We start from the raw sequence: 16,999 nt of genomic DNA, 5'->3' as shown, positions 1-16,999 counted from the left end.
AGGTTTCCCCGGTCCCACTATATCCACTGACAGGTGTTCAGAAGGACTTATATGTATCATGGTCTCGACAGCGTGTGCACGAAGGGCTTGATGGAATACTGAAACAGGGTCGTCGGCATTTTCAAGGAGAAGGCGGATGTACGGAATAGTTGAGCGGAGGGCCCCCGTCATGCTCCCTCTGCCCGGAGGAAGAGACTGGAGAACACGGAGAGTCGAGAAAACCTCTTTGAGGGACTGCCGGAGGATGTATGCTTCCCGCATCGCAGCATCGTGCATGCTCGTCGATAAGATAATTGCAACACAGCACGAAAACATTGATACAACCAGCTTGAGCTTGAAAGCGTCAGAGGCTATATCGGGGTTTTTAGCCATCGACCGTATGTTTTTGACATACTTCAGAGCTGCAGAGGCGACGGCGTCGACGCCACCTGATACTTCGGCTAGTATGGTCAAAAAAGATTTGTCGCAAATACATTCTGCAATCACAAAGGTGCCGAAAATGCGAAAAGAAGTGGTGCGAGCGCCGGCCCGCGATGACAAGCACACTACATCTCTGTCTTTGGTGTTCACGGCTAACAACCACAACTCCGCGATTGGGCAATAAAGGACGGGAGTGCTAAGCACTGATATTTCGGTGCTGTCGCTCTCAATGACAGAAACATGAAATAGCAAACTAGCGACAAGCCTGATGGCAGCCATCTTGTCGACAGGTCGATAGTTGGCTCTGCACATAATGAATTGGTCATGAAAGAAGACAAGCCAGGGAACAACACGTTTCCAGGAGGAAACGAGATGATACTTTTCTGAACCTGCCGAGTCTGAGTCAATGCCAGAACCATTGGTATGCAAAGTTGCAACAATCGCGAGAAGTGACTGGTAGGCGAGCTGGATATCAGCGGTAGCGGCTGGGGTCGACTGTGCAGGAATGCGGTCTGGGTCGAGATACACGTAGAACACTGGCTGCAGGATAGATAGCTCAGATGTGGAGCAATCTGGAAGTCGATTGCACAGCTTCTTAAAGTCTGCAACCGAACGATTCAACACTCTTCGGACCAGCCTCTGGGTGACATCGGTTACGGCGGCAAAATAAGGGCCGATCGCAAAACACACCTGCACATCATGGGGCAGCTGTGACAGTAGTGTCGCTGGGATCATTCTCGCAGTGGGTTTATGATCGATTGATCGCTAAACTGATTTACTGAGGGGCTGCTGACTCAGACCAAGTCTGCCAAATATAGAAGATTCTTTTCGTTCGTTCCTCTTCATGATGTTTACAGAAAATACGGATGCCTTCCTTAGTACCGACTTTCCCGCCCATACGATGCCACACAAACATCCTAGAGCGCTTCCTAATATACCGTAGAAGGGAACTTACTCGACAACTGGACTCATGAGATCAAAGGCGTGTTCGGCCATCCAGACAATCATCTGGATTGTGCGGAGCGACTCTTTGACACCCACTTTTGAGGGGCTCACATAAATGGTAGGAGTGAAGTCCCTTGGGGTCGTAGACTCGGACACGATCTTGTTATAAGCTTCATCTATCGTCTATAGTAGAGTTTGGGGTGTAAATACCTTTGCCCGACTGATGCAAACGCTATTTATACCCGTCTAATGTTGGAGGTCTTTATTTATACTCTCGACCTCCAGTCGGCTTTCTATTCTGAATGCGAACCTCGGTAAGGCGATATCATTGATAAGCGTTTCGTGGCGTAGTATGAATCTAGTGAAACCTTGAAGCTTGCATTTCAAACTTGAGGGTCAATGGGTCAATTCGGCCAGTCGGCAGGAATGACACAACAAAGTCTGTTACTCGTAGATTCAACCCTTTTCATCAGGTGATAATCGTCTTCTTAGTTCCCCCCTAGACTTGAGACTTGCATATGATCGCATCGTCATCGTGATCTCGACTGCGGACCAGCGCTCCTAGATGGTTTTGTCTTGCATTGCGATTGGTTCGACAGCATTAGACCAGGAGTCCACGTGTTGCCACGCATAAGTCAAGCCTTTGTTCTGAATGAGGTAATTGTGCAATCTCGTGAAAATACTTACCTATGCAGATGGCACCCCCGGGGGTCTCGAAGGACCCAGCGCTGTTTCAAGGGCGCATGAGCGGAGAGTTTGGCAATAATGTAGCACTCGTAGCACCAAGATAGTGTTAGTGTCAATGTCATCGGATAGCCAAGGAAATCCGAGTCAGCGAGGTACTACCTCAAAACCCCAGAAGATTGACGGTTAGAGTCTCTGCTCCATGATCCCTGCAGAAGACAGAGGATGACACGTGAGGCTGAGTAAATTTCTTCGATGAACTGTCGGATCCTCGGAGGATGTATTCTTCCCGCATTACGATGCTGTTACTCCGAGTACTCAGTACTCATTTCCCGACCTGCGTCATGTTTGAAACATTTGATGCATAACAAAAATAGGCTACTTAACGGCTTGAAGAACAGGCACCCAAGTCTGAGTCTTTAGTTGCTGTTCTGATGCATCAGAATGATATTGTAGCATGGGATTTAGGGACAACGAGACCAGGGACATGGACGAGCTGGAACTGAAATTGACCGAGAACTGAATTTTGGTTCGCTATACTTTTCCCACATACTATCGCTGATCGGGTTGGCCCTGTACCCGTTAGCACTTGGCAGGCAACCTTCACAGCAAACTTGGATAGACTGAAACTTTGAAGTCGGTGCCTGCCCATCCCCTCTCGAATGGATTTCTCTCTTACGTCGAGACGGTCGAGCGCACCATATACTACTGGTGACTGCGCGGCGTTCGCGATAGAGGTGGTCTACACACCACTGTCACATCCTTCGTGCATTCACTCAGAGTCACTCTTGGCTGGCCACACGGTAGAAAAGACACCGGAATGCAGAATGTCAGACCCCAGGAATCAGAAGGCGGTACCGTGCAGTATCGATGATCACGAACAGCCTTGACAGGTTCATGTCATTGTCTAACGCTATATAATGATGATTCTCGGCGTGTCAGCGTTATCTAGGATGCAATCTCCCCACCTCGAATCTGCCCCATTCCTCTTTTGCAAGGTATCACTCGACTGCATTTGCGTCTCTTCTTGACATCTTTCGCTTGTCTTCCTCATTTCTCGAGTATGCACTTCGTTCGCTTCTTTACCTGTATTGCTTCTTGTCTCTCTGTTGCTCGTGCTTTCAGTGTGACTGTTGGGACTCCCACTCAGTGTGGCCCTCTCAACATTTCATGGACTGGTAAGCGCATATCTAGTACACTTTATACGCTCCCGCTGAATGTTATCGGGGTCGTCAGGTGGGCAAGCACCATTTGAAATACTCTTAGCTCCCGTTCGTCGGCGCTATTGTCTCAAGCGCGTCAATTGTGCACTAACCTCTGTGCTTTCCAGTCTTTACAAACGTATCAGAATTATACCGTACCAGCATCGGGCTTCAGCAATGGCAAAGGCTCTTTTTCGATACTGCAATTGCCATTGCCGACGGGAACTACGTTTCTACTCGTCATGTCTGACGCTACTCGGTTTGGTTCGGGGGGGACGACAAACATATTAACTGTCGGGAGTTCAGTTGGAGATAACGTTTGCAGCACTGCAGTTTTGTCACCTCCTTACACGTTCCAGTTGGATCCACTTCCGCCGATACAATGCAGGTAAGTTTGGTTCGCCTACTTTTTGTGGCACTGACCTACCACTACTGCAGTCCATTTACCATCCTGGCTCAAAGTACTGCAGTCCTGCCCATTACTATTGTGGTCAGATCATCACGAATTCTATGGAAATAATCTACTTATCTTGCCACAGCAACTTATTCCTGGCGGACAATTGACTGTATTCTATTCCAATAACAACAGTTTTACTTCAGTCACAGATGTTACTGGAGGGACAAACCTCATGTATTTTGTTACCGACTCCTTGGGCAGACAAGGTGGGATCTCTGGGTTCGAACAGGTGGTAGGAACGGGTAATTTCTCGTGCATAAGCACCACCTCGCCATCAATCACTGCAGGCATATCATCCACGACCACAACTCCATCTACTTCAAGCAGTTCAGCAAGCAGTTCGGCTACAACTGGCACATCAAGCAACGATGTTGCTATTATCGCGGGCACAGTGGGCGGCAGTGCGGCGGTCCTTATAGGATCGATCATACTCGGCATGTGCTTGTGGCGTAAACGGAGAGCATCTCGCCCTGCGGACGTTCGGTCTCCCACACAAAGATATCCAGGTCAACTGCAGCGTACAGATCCAAATTACAAAGTCAGCCCTCACGGCGACATTCCGTCGTCATTCCCTTTCCCATCCGAAACACAAACCTACTATGTCCGACCCATTCAACACAGCCTGGGAGCCCAGTCAGATATGACCAATCCGTCCGCCGGCAACTTCGCTCTTGGTGCACATGCCTCATCATTCAACCAGACACAATATTCGCGCCAGAGCTCTAACACAGACTCTCCTGTCTACGGTGATGTTCGTTCGACTGTGTCATCCGCTTACAACCGTCAATCACCCCCGTCTTTCGGAAACTTCACTACCAACGATCCTCGCACACCATTCAATCAGACATCGCATTCACGCCAGGGCTCAAACGCAGACTCTGCTGCGTATGGAGACACTCGAAATTTGGCTATGTCATCTGTTGACAGACGAATGACTACCGTCGCTGAAAGTCCATCACAATTATCACAGGAGGCAGATCCTGTTAGCTACCTTGGTCCACCCATCCAATCCGGATTGCAATCAAGCCCCCTTAATGCGCTTGCCACCAACTTGGCGGCTAGGGACCATCATGCGCCCTTCAATCAGGCACAACCTTGGCACCAGAGCTCTAACACAGACTTCGCTCCATATGGAGACGCTCAAATGTCGGATGTGGCACCCGTCGAGTATATGGCTGTGGGGGCTGGACCAACACCACCATCGCCACGGAAGACAGTTCCTGTATACCTCACTCCACCCGTTCAACCTGGAATCCAATCAATTGCTACCTCTGCGGACAATATCGCAGTTAAGAACTCCCTCACACCCTTTAATCAGACACAAAATTTCTCTCAGAGCCCTGACACAGACAGCTTAGCTGTGCACGAAGCATCTGGAGGTCAAACTATGGCGTCGGCTAACGCGCAAACTGGCGCTGATAATGTTGTACCAGGCAACAATAGTTCGGTTGAACCCCCGCCGCAGTATTCAGATGGTCGGGAAGTACGTGTCTTGTAATCTGAGTCTGTGTCATGGCTACGTCCTCATACTCTTGAGTCTTCGGAAATGGATGGGTATGCCTATTAACGCGTTCGTTTGCACATGATTTTATTTCGTTCGAGTGTTTCAAGCCTGTCTTCAGTAATGAAGTACAAGGCCTACTTTGATTTGGTCCCTATGTATGATATTTTTCTTGAGCGTCCTATGATATATAATGACATGTACTTTAGTGACACTAGGAAATATGGTGTCATTTCCAAGATATCGATACTGTAGATAATCACGGGTCAATTCGAGCAATGGTTAATCGATTAATCTTTCAACTCCAGTGACGATGCCTAGTTCTTAACATAATGGTAACTGACCCTGTAATTTTAGCTGGTCTTCAAGTTTCCGTTCTGCGACAGGTCCCAAACAAACTTGGATTTACGGTACAGCAAGTTTGTAAACAGCTCAAGATGTGTGTATAGATTCGGTCTACGTTAGTACGCCGGGAAAGAAAAGTCAATTGACAACGAATGCTTGGCTGCGACTTCCTCATGACTGAAGTTGGTCATTCTCCGTCAACGCCCCATCAACGTCTACATGCACATCGACCGTTTCGTCTCTGACAGCAACCTTGACGTCCCATTCCTTGATACCAACTTTCCCGCCCATGCGATGCCACACTACGAACATACTAGAGCGCCTTTCCTCGCATAGTTTCACAAGCGCTTCCCAATATACGCAATGGGAGTACGTAAACTGTTGTGAGCCATTCCAACCCTCCTGGATAAGCTGGTCCGGCTCAAATACTCGTGATATGCTGTCGGCGTCCCAAGCTTCCGCATCTGCAGTTGTCCTAAACAGACCATTCTCGTTGATGACAGGGTTGAAGACCAACTTCTGCCGGGTATAGGGATCCATGAATGGCATGAGTAGTGCAATAAATGCGTTCAAAAGCCAGGGAAGATGTGCAACGAGCGCAAGGCCGAGGCGTTCTGGATAGTGTGTTTGAATGATGTCCAGCGTCGTGCGACACAAGCCAAATGACGGGTTCTTGGTGCTGTCTGCATAATCCACCAACAATGCAAGGGTCCTACATGGTGCTGAGATAAGTTCTGAAAGAAATGTGATGCGCAGAAGGGAACTTACTCGACACCTGGACCCATGAGGTCAAAAGCGCGTTCGGCCATCCAGACCATAAGCTGCATTGTGCGGAGCGACTCTTCGGCACCCACTTTTGAGGGGCTCACATAGATCGCAGGTCGTCCGCGAGTATCATAGCCAAAGAGAAACGCTTTTCCGGTAGTTGCCTTCAAACGATTCGCATTAATCGTGAACTTGAAGAACTCGCTCCCTCGTACCTCTGGTTCAACACATTCAGGAGTGATTTTGTCATAAATCCCAAATTCACGTCTCCACTTGAGCGTGTCTTCTAAGCGCTTGATGGTCGTATCTGCGTTCCAGTTGGTAGCACGTAGAAATCTCAGAAGACATTCATATGACTGTTGGTCACCATAAGGCAGGGTAACGCGGGTCAATCGAATGCACGAAATCGAAGAGTGCGATAAGGTGCACCGACCAGCCAAAATTTTTCATCCACTGTCAGTGCAGCCTTCTCCTGGTCGACATTCGGAAGCGTATAGTCTACGGCAGTGAAGTGCTCGAGGACACAGTCATATGAAGTCTGGTTCTTCTCGGAAAGTGCTGAAGGTGGTGCAATCTCGTGCGAGCGAGTCGGGACTGGGAGTGGGAGGTGAACTGACATCGTAGTCGTTGGATAGCGCTGTTCTGGGGTGTCCTAGTTTCACATTATATATACGTTAGTTAGAGGCTTATAGAGCTTTTTCGGGAGTCTTAAACGAACAAGTGAAACAGCTTGAAGCACAAAGAGTACTAGTGACTTGCTAGGCAGATCGGCGGGGTTTTCCTAGACCTGATAAAGAAGGCAGAAGAGAAGAGAATACGCGCCAATTCATTGAAGCTGCCCTTAGAAGTCAAAAGCAGAAATGGCTTGGTTTCAAACTATTAAAAGGCTCGGTTTGGGCTCGGTCACCTGTCCTGTGACGTTAATTCCAAGGTTCATCTGAGCAATCTTACATTATCCATCTTGCTTTCACGACCGCATGGATTCGAGGCTGGCGCTCCGCCCAATGCGTCACTATGTCTTGTCTTGCTCCTGGCACTACTTTTCATGGATATTGCGTACACCGTTTGTTACAGTGACACCTATTACTCCCAGTCTCCCACACCTCTCAGCCAAGAAAGTGTTAGTACATCGACATGTTTCTAACAATTTCGCAAGCACAGGGTCTTGCAGTCGGGATTGCTTCAAATGCTTCCACATATGAACTACGATGAACATTGAAAGGAGGTATGATCGGGGACTGTTTCATGGTGTTCATCAAACCCACTGATACAGTCTAATTTGTGAGTGAGCTCATAATGTGAATGTAGGCTAATTCTCTTTTCCATTGAAGTTCTACAAGTTGTTGCTTACTGATTACTTGTTCTCTCCAACACTCTGAATGGCAGTATGCCGATCTGTCACTGACCTCATGCGATGAAGCGTCATAGGATACATCGTGCATGGGAACTCAAGTTTTGTTAGTCGTGTAGATGTCTGTGCTGGGACCACTTGATTCTTAGCGTTCAGAAATAGTATTGAGCTAGGCTCCTGAGTCCTGGTCGAATTTAATATGGGAAGTAGTGGAATGACTTCAATCAGTGCTTTCCAGCATAATGTGCATCTGTCGACTAGCAGTCATGTGGGCTCATGGGATTGATCATGAGACTTTTTGGCTGCTGGGCAGGGAGCTCCGTATGCGTTATTTGAATCGGAGTTGCCAGCGTAGCTGGTGTCGTGTTCACTGCCGGAGGCCTCTAGCTGTCGTACGATTGATCCTAAATATAATGTTTAATTAGAAATCCAAGGCACGAAGTTCCTGGCTTGGTGTAGCTTAGACGAGATACGCTCCAGCACATACCAACTTGTTACTCTGGGAAGTCTGTAAGCGACAGCCCCGGGTATATGTATTGACATGGCACGCGTGTACATCTTCATCCACCACTCCGGGGTATAATCACATTAGCGTGTCAGTAGAGAAAATGCTACTGCCTAGGGTTGAGGCTGGTACCGTCATTCTCCGTTAATCCCTTTTATAGTCTCGTCTTTGATAGCGATTTTTACATCCCATTCCTTGATACCAACTTTCCCGCCCATGCAATGCCACGCTGCAACCATCCTAGACCGCCTCTCCTCGCATAGCGTCACTAGCGCTTCCCAGTAATCGTCATGAGAATAGACAAATGGCTGGGTACCGTTCCAACCATCCTGGATAAGCTGGTCCGGTTCGAATACTCGAGATGTGTTGTCAGCCTGAGCTTCCCATACTTCAGCGTCTGCAGTCGTCCGAAAAACACCATTCTCATTGATGACAGGGTTGAAGACCAGCTTCTGCCGGGTGTAGGGATCCATGAATGCCATGAGTAGTTTAAAAAATGTGTTCAAAAGCCAGGGAAGATGTGCGATGAGCACAAGGCCGAGGCGTTCTGGATAGTGTGTTTGGACGATGTCCACTATTGTTCGGACCATACCAAATGATGGATTTCTGGTGTTGCCTGCATAATCTGCCAGTGCCGCAAGCGTCCTAGAAAACGCCAAAATAAGTTATTATCATGATGTGTAGAAGGGCATTTACTCAACACCTGGCCCCATAAGGTCAACGGCGCGTTCGACCATCCAGATAATGAACTGTATTGTACGGAATGACTCTTCGGCACTTAGCTTCGAGGGGCTCATGCAGATGGCGGGTCGACCGTGAGTATCGCAGCCGAAGATAAACGCCTTGCCATTTCTTGCCTTCAAATCATTCGTATTAAACGTGAACCCCGAAGAACGCGCTCCTTCGTACCTCTGGTTCAACATATTCAGGAGTGATTTTGTCATAGATTCCAAATTCACGTCTCCATTTGAGCGTATCTTCTAAGCGCTTGATGGCCGCATCCGCGTTCCAGTTGGTAGCACGTAGAAATCTCAGAAGACATTCATATGACTGTTTGCGTATCGATCCTTGATCAACCAGATGCGCAACAATGAAGATTGCAATAAGATGCACCGACCAGCCAAAATTTCTCATCCACTGTTAGTGCAGCACCCTCCTGGTTGATACTCGGAAGCGTATAGTCTGCTGCAGAGAAGTGTTCGAGGACACAGTCATACAAAGTTTGCTCCTTTTCGGGAAGCGTTGAAGGTGGCACAGCATCGTGTGAGTTCGTCGGGATAGGGAGTGGGACGCAAATCGACATCGCAGTTGTTGAACAGAGCTATTCTGACGTGTCATAATAGCTTCATGTCAAGTGATTATACTCCCGAGCTTTTTCGGGAGCGTCAAGCGGAGCCGAAAGCCCGAATTGAGAACGCTAGTGAACGGTTCAACCTGTGGAATTTCCATGTACCTGCAAGTCGCCGCATATCAGGAGTGCGTGCTCAGCGCTCAAACAGTATAAACTCCCAGAAGCCTCGAGGCCGATAAAGATAGCTTACTTTCAGACTTGTCCTGTCGCGTGCGTACATTTTCATCCACGGCTCCACGCTCCATCGGAATTTATAGATTTAGTTGAGATTAGCGCGTCAGTAAAGCACAGCAAACAGGCAATAGTGTTTACTGTCTCCTCAGGACTGCAACTGGTCATTCTTCGCCAGCACGTTTTCCGCATCTACCTGCACATTCATCGCCTCGTCCCTAACGGCAATTTTAACTTCCCACTCCTTCGTACCGACCTTCCCCCCAATACAATGCCACGCCGCAACCATCCTAGACCGCCTCTCCTCACATAGCTTCACTAACGCTTCCCAGTAAATGGTATGGGAGTAGACAAACGGCTGGGAGCCATTCCAACCCTCCTGCACAAGCTGGTCCGGCTCAAATACCCGTGATTCACTATTGGCACTCCAGGCTTCAGCGTCCACAGCCGTCCGAAAAAGACCATTGTTAGTGATAACGGGGTTGAATACCATCTTCAGCCGAGTGAGGGGATCAATAAACGGCGTTATTAGTTTATAGAATGCGTGTAAAAGCCAAGGAAGATGTGCAATGAGTGCAAGACCGAGACGTTCTGGATAGTGTGTCTGAAGAATGTTGAGCACTGTGCGAGCCGTGCCGATTGAGGGGTTTTTGGCTTTATCCGCATAATCTATCATCAACGCAAGGGTCCTAGATAGTGCCGGAATAAATTTCAAAAATGCGATGGGTAGGAAGGGCATTTACTCAACACCTGGACCCATAAGGTCGATGCCGCGTTCGAGCATCCAGACAGTATAATGGATTTGACGTGGTGACTCCTCGGTATTTTGCTTTGAGGGGCACATGTAGAGGGCAGGTCGACCCCGAGTATCATAACCAAAGAGGAACTCTTTGCCAGTCGTTGCCTTCATTGATTATATTAACCGAGTGAAATTGAAGGAATTCGTGCTCTCATACCTCTGGTTCAACATGTTGAGGTGTGATGGTATCGTAAATCCCAAAATCGCGTCTCCATTTTAGCGTGTCTTCCAAGCGCTTGATGGCCTCATTCGAATCCCACTTTGTGGCACGTAGGAATCTCAGCAGACATTCGTATGACTATCATCGGTCAGGATAACACTGGTCAACCAATTACACGAGATTGAAGAGTGATGAGAAGGTGCACTGACTAGCCAAAACTTTTCATCCACTACTAGTGCGGCCTTTTCCTTGTTGACATCTGGAAGCGTATAATCTGCGGCAGAGAAGTGTTCGAGGACAACGTCATATAAAGCCTGCTCCTTCTCCGAAAGTGCTGATGGTGACGAAGCCTCTGGGTGAGTTGGGATAGGGAGTGAGATGTGAATCGACATCGCAGGCGTCGAACAGAGCAGTCTTGAGGTATCTTAGGTATCTTTGATGGTAGTCGAATAACTTGAAACCTGAGTTGTAACATAATTAATTGGTTTTGTGATCGCGAGCTTTTTCGGGAGCCCCATTGCCAACCGTCAAGCTAAGTTCAAGAGCGCTTCTCACTTGTGAGCACATTTGAATTTCGCGCGGTTTTCCTTGCCAGCTCATGTAATTTCAGATGGCCTCATGATCATCGATCAGGTGCTACTGCAAAGCCGGCTCATTCAGCTTATCTACTCCCAGGAGTTTTAGGCCGATTCCAAGGATAACTTCACGGCGCCACTGTCTCCCACCTTCAAGTTGTGCTCACAACCTACATCTTCGTCCGCCACTTTGTCGAAACCTGCAGCAATGTATCCTCCCATCAAGCCCTACGAGTCTGGTTTTTTCCAGGGCGCAAATTCAGAGAAGCATCAGCTTTAGTATGTCTTCTGATCATCTATTGTAACATCGATGATAATCGATCGAAAGTTATGAAGTGAGTGGAAACAAGGAAGGCGATCCGGGTATGTGCTCTGATGATATTTCATGCAGTTCAGAAACTCCAGATCGAGGTTATTAACTGTTGACTAGTTGTCTTTCTCCACGGGGGTCCAGGAGGTGGAACAGATCCGAAGGATAGACAGTTCTTTAACCCCGAGAAATACAAGGTAAGCAACAGTCATTTGATAGAAGGCATCTTCCTATTAACATGAATTGCACTCTCTCGATGTTGTAGATCGTGCTATTTGATCAACGGGGTGCAGGAAAGTCTATTCCGTAAGTCCCATCAATTCTTTGACATGCGCTCCTGCATGAAGTTGTGTAGGAGCGCGGAATTAGAGAACAATACTACGTGGGACCTCGTCAAAGACATCGAGGTCCTTCGACAGAAACTAGATGTCACGAAATGGCATGTATTTGGTGGTAGCTGGGTCTGTGCTAGTGCGTTTTCTTCTGGACTTCATCACTGATACAGACGTACAGGGTTCTACGCTCTCCCTTGCATACGCCCAGGTCTGTGATCAGATTCCTTCTATACAATATCTTGTCCGAGCAGTCAATTCGTTACATAGACACATCCAGACAGAGTCAAGTCCCTCGTACTCCGGTGAGCCTCGATGATGTTGGTTACATACCAGGCAGTTCTAAACAACCAATTCTTTCAAAGTGGAATCTTCACGTTAAGACAAAGGTATGGGTTACTCGATGAGCTAAAGTAGAGCATGCTAACCACTTCCTACCTCTTTCAGCGAATTGCGATTCTTCTATCAAGATGGCGCTTCCCATCTTTTCCCAGAACAATGGTAATTTAACATAGCAACGACAAACTTTCATTGTCGGGTGACCCAGTTGTATAGGGAAGAATACCTTGCCCCAATTCCAGAGGCTGAACAGCACGACATGATGAAGGCGTACCACAGCCGCTTGAACTCTCCAGATGAAAATATCAGACTGGCCGCTGCAAAGGCGTGGGCGAAGTGGGAGTAAGTAGAATGCCCTCCACTCCGTTGGTGCTATGCTCGTTGCTGACATCATGTTACAAGGATGGCTACATCGAGGTTGATCGTAAGTGCGGATGCTGTCGCCCAAGCGGAGAAAGATGACTTCGCAAAGTACGTGGACCCAGTGGCGAGTTCTATTTTCTGCTGAATGAACATTCAGCGCATTTGCTCGGATCGAAAACCATTATTTCGTCAATGAGGTTTGTCTGTTAAAAAATTGGCTGGATTGCGATTTATAGCGGCGACTGTGCAGGGCTTCATGCGTAATGGTCAATTGCTTGAGAAGCAGGAAATCGATAAGATGTACGTGTGTTCTACGCGTGTCCTCGATCCCTTCTCACTGTTCCTAGTCGTCACATTCCAACTATCGTGGTTCAAGGAAGATATGATGTTGTATGCCCCGTATGCAGATTTTCATGTCTCCATAGACGCCCTTACTAAACACGCTTGGACTCTCAGGCGACTACTGCTTGGGCTCTGAAACGGACCTGGCCAGAAATTACTCTGCACATCATCCCAGATGCAGGGCACTCTTCGCGCGAGCCTGGCATCGAGAAGAAGCTTGTAGAGGCAGCTGATATCATGGCTTCCAAGGGTTTGTAGTAACACGAGGTCTATGATCAGAAGAAAGATTTTGAGATGATTTATGTAAGATACTCAACATATCATGATGAAGCTTTGAGTTGTACATGATGCGGTAGCATTACACGTTGTTTGTAGTGCTGCCGTGGTTCGGTCCAGAACCACGGTCAGGTTCTTCCTTGGTTCGGTCCGTAGTCCACGAATTGGGGCGGACCGGACCTGAGTGAGGTTCGCAGTCCACCATTGCCCGAACGGTTCTAAGGTAGACTTCATGCGAATCCATCAAATGTCATGTGATTGTGACTGCTTGTGACACTTCGAACTTATCCCCACCTGGGTTGCCCTATTAATAAGCCTTATTATACTTGGTAGTTACGTGTCTCGCCAACTATAATTAGGCTTGGTTTCATCAAATCCCTACACCAGCGTTAAATAGTGCCCCAGCTCCTCAAAATACCTTCAAAAAAACTATGTACACCTCACTATGGTGGGCGCGCGCGCGCGCGCATAGGCTATATTCGGTAAGCATCCCGCCCCGCCTCAATTGCGTCATATTCCTATTTTAATTCAGCACGCTCGGCAACGCCTGCTACGCTTCCTAATTCAAACCAAGGGGCCCTTCTCACGCTTCCTAGCTCTCCTCATCACTGTGCTCATCGTCCCTGCCGTTCCCCGCCTCCATCGTGCCCCCATTGTTCCGCCTTTGTCGTCGTTGTCGTCAACCTCCTTCGTTCCTGCTGTTTCCCACCTCCCTCGTGCCTTCATCGTCAACCTCCTTCGTACCTTCGTCGTTGACCTCCTTCGTACCTGCCGTTTCCCAACTCCCTCGTGCTTTCGTCGTTGCCCTCCTTTGTGCCTTCATCGTCGTTGTCCTTCATACCTGCCGTTTCCCAACTCCCTCGTGCTTTCGTCGTTGCCCTCCTTTGTGCCTTTGTCATTGCCCTCCTTCGTATCTGCCGTTTCCCGCCTCCCTTGTGCTTTCGTTGTCGCCCTCCTTTGTGCCTTTGTCGTTGCCCTCCTTCGTATCTGCCGTTTCCTGCCTCCCTCGTGCTTTCGTTGTCGCCCTCCTTTGTGCCTTTGTCGTTGCCCTCCTTTGTACCTGCCGTTTCCCGCCTCCCTCGTGCTTTCGTCGCCGCCCTCCTTTGTAGCTTTGTTGTTCTCCTTTGTCCCTTTGTAGTTTGTCGCACCTCATTTCACTGGGTTATGTCATATTCTACTTGCACTGTGATATTGTAGATCAAACTAAGATGTCATTGCACTTTTATAAAAACAAACTAAGTCTATCACGAGCGATTCCATCAAGAAATGAGTTATAGCGCAGGAATAATGAAACTAGGGACATTGCTCAAAGGGGACAGGATGGCTGAGTCTGGGATATTGTTATGGTACTGGGGTGCTGCTCGAAGGGGAAAGGATGATTGAGTCTGGGGGAATTGACATTACTGGGTGCTCAGCAGTACACCCACTCATGTTAGAGTTCGAGTTGGCGTTTGGAGTGGTGTTGACATCCTCCGAACCATCTGGTGTCTGTCCAGCTGTACACCCAGTTGTATTAGAGTTCGAGTTGGTGTTCGGAGTGGTGCTGACATCCTCTGAACCGTCTGGTGTCTGTCCAGCAGTACACCCAGTTGTATTAGAGTTCGAGTTGGTGTTCGGAGTGGTGCTGACATCCTCCGAACTGTCTGGTGTCTGTCCAGCAGTACACCTGGTCGTATTAGAGTTCGAGTTGGCGTTTGGAGTGGTGTTGACATCCTCTGAACTGTCTGGTGTCCGTCCATGACTCTGGGTATCTTCGTCGTCACTGGACTCAATGGTCTCCGCACTCTTGTGCTTCTTGCTACATCTGGGGTCAGCTATTGCATGTCGTACTCGCTTCTTACCCTTGTCGGACCGTGTCCTGCGGCAGGACTCGATAATGTCACCACTGTCAATTTTTTCATTGCGCTCGCGACGGAGTTGCTCGAGTTCCTCGTCATTCAACACTTCCCACCTCGTATCGCCCAACTTCCAACAGTCTAAAAGAGTATGGAGGTCCGGAAGCGCGTTGGTCACACTGCTGAGGTTTGTGAATGGGATATGCTCCGGCCATCCTTTGATGGCGACCTGATAGCGGTTGACCACGTTACGAAAGTAGTCTGCCCACTGCATCCTGGCATTGCTTTCTCCGGTCACCTTCCCTATGAATAAAATGAATTCTGTGCTGTCAAAAGATGGGAAAGACTTACTCAATTTCTGGGTGATGATTGCTCGAATGTCTCCGTGAACCTTAGAGACCTCTTTTTGATGGTTGCTTGCGGCACCTAGTACAAATAGAAATTAACTTGAGAATGTAATAACAATGGAAAAACTGTACCTTGTATCCCTTGGATAGCGAAACCTTCCATCTTGCTGAGGAAGTCCTGAGTATCGATGCCGATGACAGAGTCCATAAAGTGATTGACACCCGGCGTTGTGAAGGTGATTGCACGGAGAGGTAGATCAGTAGTACCGCGTGTCATATACAACATGACCTCAGCGCCAGTGCGAGAATTTAAACTATTGAGCTAGTAACGAGACACTTAGTAACATTGTATTGCAATTCGAGGGTGCATACCTCGTTTTCTACCGCCTTCAGGGTTTGAGTGATGTCGTTGATCTTCGACTTCGTTGAGACACGTAACCCAGAGACCTTGGTCTCCTTCTGGTCGGCGAATTCCTGGAGCAACTCTTGTTGTTCTTCCTGTGTGAGAGCGTGGTATTCGTCCTTGTGGTCGTGGACCAGTGACTGGAGTGCTTCCTTTCCGTGGCCATTGCCTGTTAATTCAACATTGAGTCATGAAAATGCATATGATACAAATCAACAGACTTACAGTTCTCTTTCTTCGCTTCCTGAGATTTCTTCCAGCAAAATGTGTTCCAAACGCTGGGCTTTGAATGCTTCGAACGGAGTGATCCCCGACCCATGTATAAATAGTGCTGTACACGACGGAAGCTCTTGCGATGGGTAGCAGCAATGGTTGTTGTAACATCGTCAATTTGGCCCCATGCAAGATCAAGCGCATCCTTGAATTGATGCGACTTCTCGGTTCGCTGAAACTTGAGTGCCGCGTGAGCTTCTTTGCTGAGGGTGACCTTAGGACGACTACGAGGTGGTGCTTGAATGTGCTTCGCAGCATAGAAGGACTGGGAGACCATCACCCACAGAAGGATGGCAAAAATCAGCAAAGGGCCTTTGTAGTTGAATACGAATATTTTATACACACCAATGCATTTATTTTTTCTAACCCACGGCAAAAAAACAGGACACATGGCTCATAACTAAGACTCAAAAGGGGAAAGTGATCTACAGCCAAAATAATAAGATGCCGAAAAAGTATAGGCCGCATAAGAAAATCAATATACCAATAAGCTTCAAAATGGACATGAGGACAGATGACAGCTGCTATGGACATTCAATTAAGTTAGTATGACAGCAGCAGCCAAAATAATATCACTGACCTTTACAACATCAGGGCTACATGGCATGCCCTGAAGGTCAGCCAGGAGCGCCCTAGACAGAATGGAAGCATGTTCATATGAGAGATCCCATTTTGGAGACCTGAACACTGCCTCCCATCGGCTGCTACGCACAGTTTGAACTAGAACACGGAGCTTAGGTAAAACTTCATCCCCCAACTTAATCCAATCCAGAGCGGCGTCAGTATTCAGTCCAATACTAATGAGTGGCGGTCCACATGCAGTATCCTGCTCCAGTCTTGGTACCAAAAAATTGGGCCATCATTAGTTACCTTGCCGGGTGTGAAAATTTCTGCGTGCCTGCGTCGGCGAACTCGTGTGTGTTGGGTGGTCAGCTGTGGTGAAATGTT

General features: G+C 48.1%; 6 protein-coding genes across 6 annotated transcripts; 2 read left to right on the top strand and 4 right to left on the bottom strand.

Moving 5' to 3' along the window:
- Positions 1-3,097: 3,097 nt before the first annotated feature.
- F5891DRAFT_1058979 (uncharacterized protein) lies at positions 3,098-5,516 on the top strand. The gene is made up of 5 exons (XM_041362813.1): positions 3,098-3,227; positions 3,286-3,320; positions 3,380-3,639; positions 3,690-3,741; positions 3,791-5,516. Exons 1-5 carry the CDS (start codon positions 3,113-3,115, stop codon positions 5,204-5,206), a joined length of 1,878 nt encoding a protein of 625 aa, XP_041220928.1. The 5' UTR covers positions 3,098-3,112; the 3' UTR covers positions 5,207-5,516.
- A 74-nt stretch (positions 5,517-5,590) lies between these two features.
- Positions 5,591-7,232, bottom strand: F5891DRAFT_1058977 (CRAL TRIO domain-containing protein). Its single transcript, XM_041362812.1, has 5 exons — positions 7,094-7,232; positions 6,753-6,971; positions 6,535-6,675; positions 6,323-6,483; positions 5,591-6,266 (listed from the first exon to the last, which is right to left on the bottom strand). Exons 2-5 carry the CDS (start codon positions 6,936-6,938, stop codon positions 5,726-5,728), a joined length of 1,029 nt encoding a protein of 342 aa, XP_041220927.1. The 5' UTR covers positions 6,939-6,971; positions 7,094-7,232; the 3' UTR covers positions 5,591-5,725.
- Positions 7,233-8,246: 1,014 nt separating this feature from the next.
- On the bottom strand, positions 8,247-9,636 carry F5891DRAFT_670528 (CRAL TRIO domain-containing protein). The gene is made up of 4 exons (XM_041372725.1): positions 9,293-9,636; positions 9,085-9,225; positions 8,872-9,032; positions 8,247-8,820 (listed from the first exon to the last, which is right to left on the bottom strand). Exons 1-4 carry the CDS (start codon positions 9,476-9,478, stop codon positions 8,310-8,312), a joined length of 999 nt encoding a protein of 332 aa, XP_041220926.1. The 5' UTR covers positions 9,479-9,636; the 3' UTR covers positions 8,247-8,309.
- F5891DRAFT_670506 (CRAL-TRIO domain-containing protein) lies at positions 9,637-11,209 on the bottom strand. Its single transcript, XM_041372724.1, has 5 exons — positions 10,866-11,209; positions 10,654-10,794; positions 10,441-10,601; positions 9,717-10,386; positions 9,637-9,665 (listed from the first exon to the last, which is right to left on the bottom strand). Exons 1-4 carry the CDS (start codon positions 11,046-11,048, stop codon positions 9,846-9,848), a joined length of 1,026 nt encoding a protein of 341 aa, XP_041220925.1. The 5' UTR covers positions 11,049-11,209; the 3' UTR covers positions 9,637-9,665; positions 9,717-9,845.
- A 201-nt stretch (positions 11,210-11,410) lies between these two features.
- F5891DRAFT_1058968 (proline iminopeptidase) lies at positions 11,411-13,289 on the top strand. The gene is made up of 15 exons (XM_041362811.1): positions 11,411-11,510; positions 11,560-11,594; positions 11,662-11,738; positions 11,807-11,847; positions 11,897-12,002; positions 12,055-12,084; positions 12,144-12,178; positions 12,239-12,262; positions 12,321-12,374; positions 12,429-12,554; positions 12,615-12,683; positions 12,733-12,772; positions 12,826-12,875; positions 12,923-12,974; positions 13,032-13,289. The coding sequence occupies exons 1-15, from the start codon at positions 11,440-11,442 to the stop codon at positions 13,173-13,175; spliced, it is 954 nt and encodes a 317-aa protein (XP_041220924.1). The 5' UTR covers positions 11,411-11,439; the 3' UTR covers positions 13,176-13,289.
- A 1,653-nt stretch (positions 13,290-14,942) lies between these two features.
- On the bottom strand, positions 14,943-16,274 carry F5891DRAFT_912997 (uncharacterized protein; the record flags this gene model as incomplete). The annotated part of the gene is made up of 5 exons (XM_041373656.1): positions 14,943-15,331; positions 15,380-15,454; positions 15,508-15,697; positions 15,748-15,947; positions 16,004-16,274. Coding segments are annotated over 5 exons (1,125 nt in total), but the record flags the coding sequence as incomplete, so codon positions are not given.
- Between the last annotated feature and the right edge of the window lie 725 nt (positions 16,275-16,999).

This window comes from Suillus fuscotomentosus, assembly GCF_016647785.1.
Source record: "Suillus fuscotomentosus strain FC203 chromosome Unknown F5891scaffold_67, whole genome shotgun sequence".
Taxonomy (NCBI): Eukaryota; Fungi; Basidiomycota; class Agaricomycetes; order Boletales; family Suillaceae; genus Suillus; species Suillus fuscotomentosus.
This window is presented reverse-complemented; position numbering and strand designations above follow the sequence as displayed.

What these genes read in the sequence shown, in the direction of transcription:
- F5891DRAFT_1058977 (XM_041362812.1), bottom strand. Translation starts at nt 6,938, where the DNA reads ATGTCAGTTCACCTCCCACTCCCAGTCCCGACTCGCTCGCACGAGATT. An exon ending in CTGAATGTGTTGAACCAGAG is followed by an intron (nt 6,484 to 6,534) that starts GTACGAGGGAGC and finishes AATCGTTTGAAG; the next exon opens with GCAACTACCGGAAAAGCGTT. An exon ending in CTCATGGGTCCAGGTGTCGA is followed by an intron (nt 6,267 to 6,322) that starts GTAAGTTCCCTT and finishes AGCACCATGTAG; the next exon opens with GACCCTTGCATTGTTGGTGG.
- F5891DRAFT_1058968 (XM_041362811.1), top strand. Translation starts at nt 11,440, where the DNA reads ATGTATCCTCCCATCAAGCCCTACGAGTCTGGTTTTTTCCAGGGCGCA. An exon ending in ATGTATTTGGTGGTAGCTGG is followed by an intron (nt 12,003 to 12,054) that starts GTCTGTGCTAGT and finishes ACAGACGTACAG; the next exon opens with GGTTCTACGCTCTCCCTTGC. An exon ending in CATCTTTTCCCAGAACAATG is followed by an intron (nt 12,375 to 12,428) that starts GTAATTTAACAT and finishes CCAGTTGTATAG; the next exon opens with GGAAGAATACCTTGCCCCAA.
- F5891DRAFT_1058979 (XM_041362813.1), top strand. Translation starts at nt 3,113, where the DNA reads ATGCACTTCGTTCGCTTCTTTACCTGTATTGCTTCTTGTCTCTCTGTT. An exon ending in TTGAAATACTCTTAGCTCCC is followed by an intron (nt 3,321 to 3,379) that starts GTTCGTCGGCGC and finishes TGTGCTTTCCAG; the next exon opens with TCTTTACAAACGTATCAGAA. An exon ending in CTTCCGCCGATACAATGCAG is followed by an intron (nt 3,640 to 3,689) that starts GTAAGTTTGGTT and finishes CCACTACTGCAG; the next exon opens with TCCATTTACCATCCTGGCTC.
- F5891DRAFT_670506 (XM_041372724.1), bottom strand. Translation starts at nt 11,048, where the DNA reads ATGTCGATTCACATCTCACTCCCTATCCCAACTCACCCAGAGGCTTCG. An exon ending in TGGATGAAAAGTTTTGGCTA is followed by an intron (nt 10,795 to 10,865) that starts GTCAGTGCACCT and finishes GACCGATGATAG; the next exon opens with TCATACGAATGTCTGCTGAG. An exon ending in CTCAACATGTTGAACCAGAG is followed by an intron (nt 10,602 to 10,653) that starts GTATGAGAGCAC and finishes TAATCAATGAAG; the next exon opens with GCAACGACTGGCAAAGAGTT.
- F5891DRAFT_670528 (XM_041372725.1), bottom strand. Translation starts at nt 9,478, where the DNA reads ATGTCGATTTGCGTCCCACTCCCTATCCCGACGAACTCACACGATGCT. An exon ending in TGGATGAGAAATTTTGGCTG is followed by an intron (nt 9,226 to 9,292) that starts GTCGGTGCATCT and finishes ATACGCAAACAG; the next exon opens with TCATATGAATGTCTTCTGAG. An exon ending in CTTATGGGGCCAGGTGTTGA is followed by an intron (nt 8,821 to 8,871) that starts GTAAATGCCCTT and finishes GGCGTTTTCTAG; the next exon opens with GACGCTTGCGGCACTGGCAG.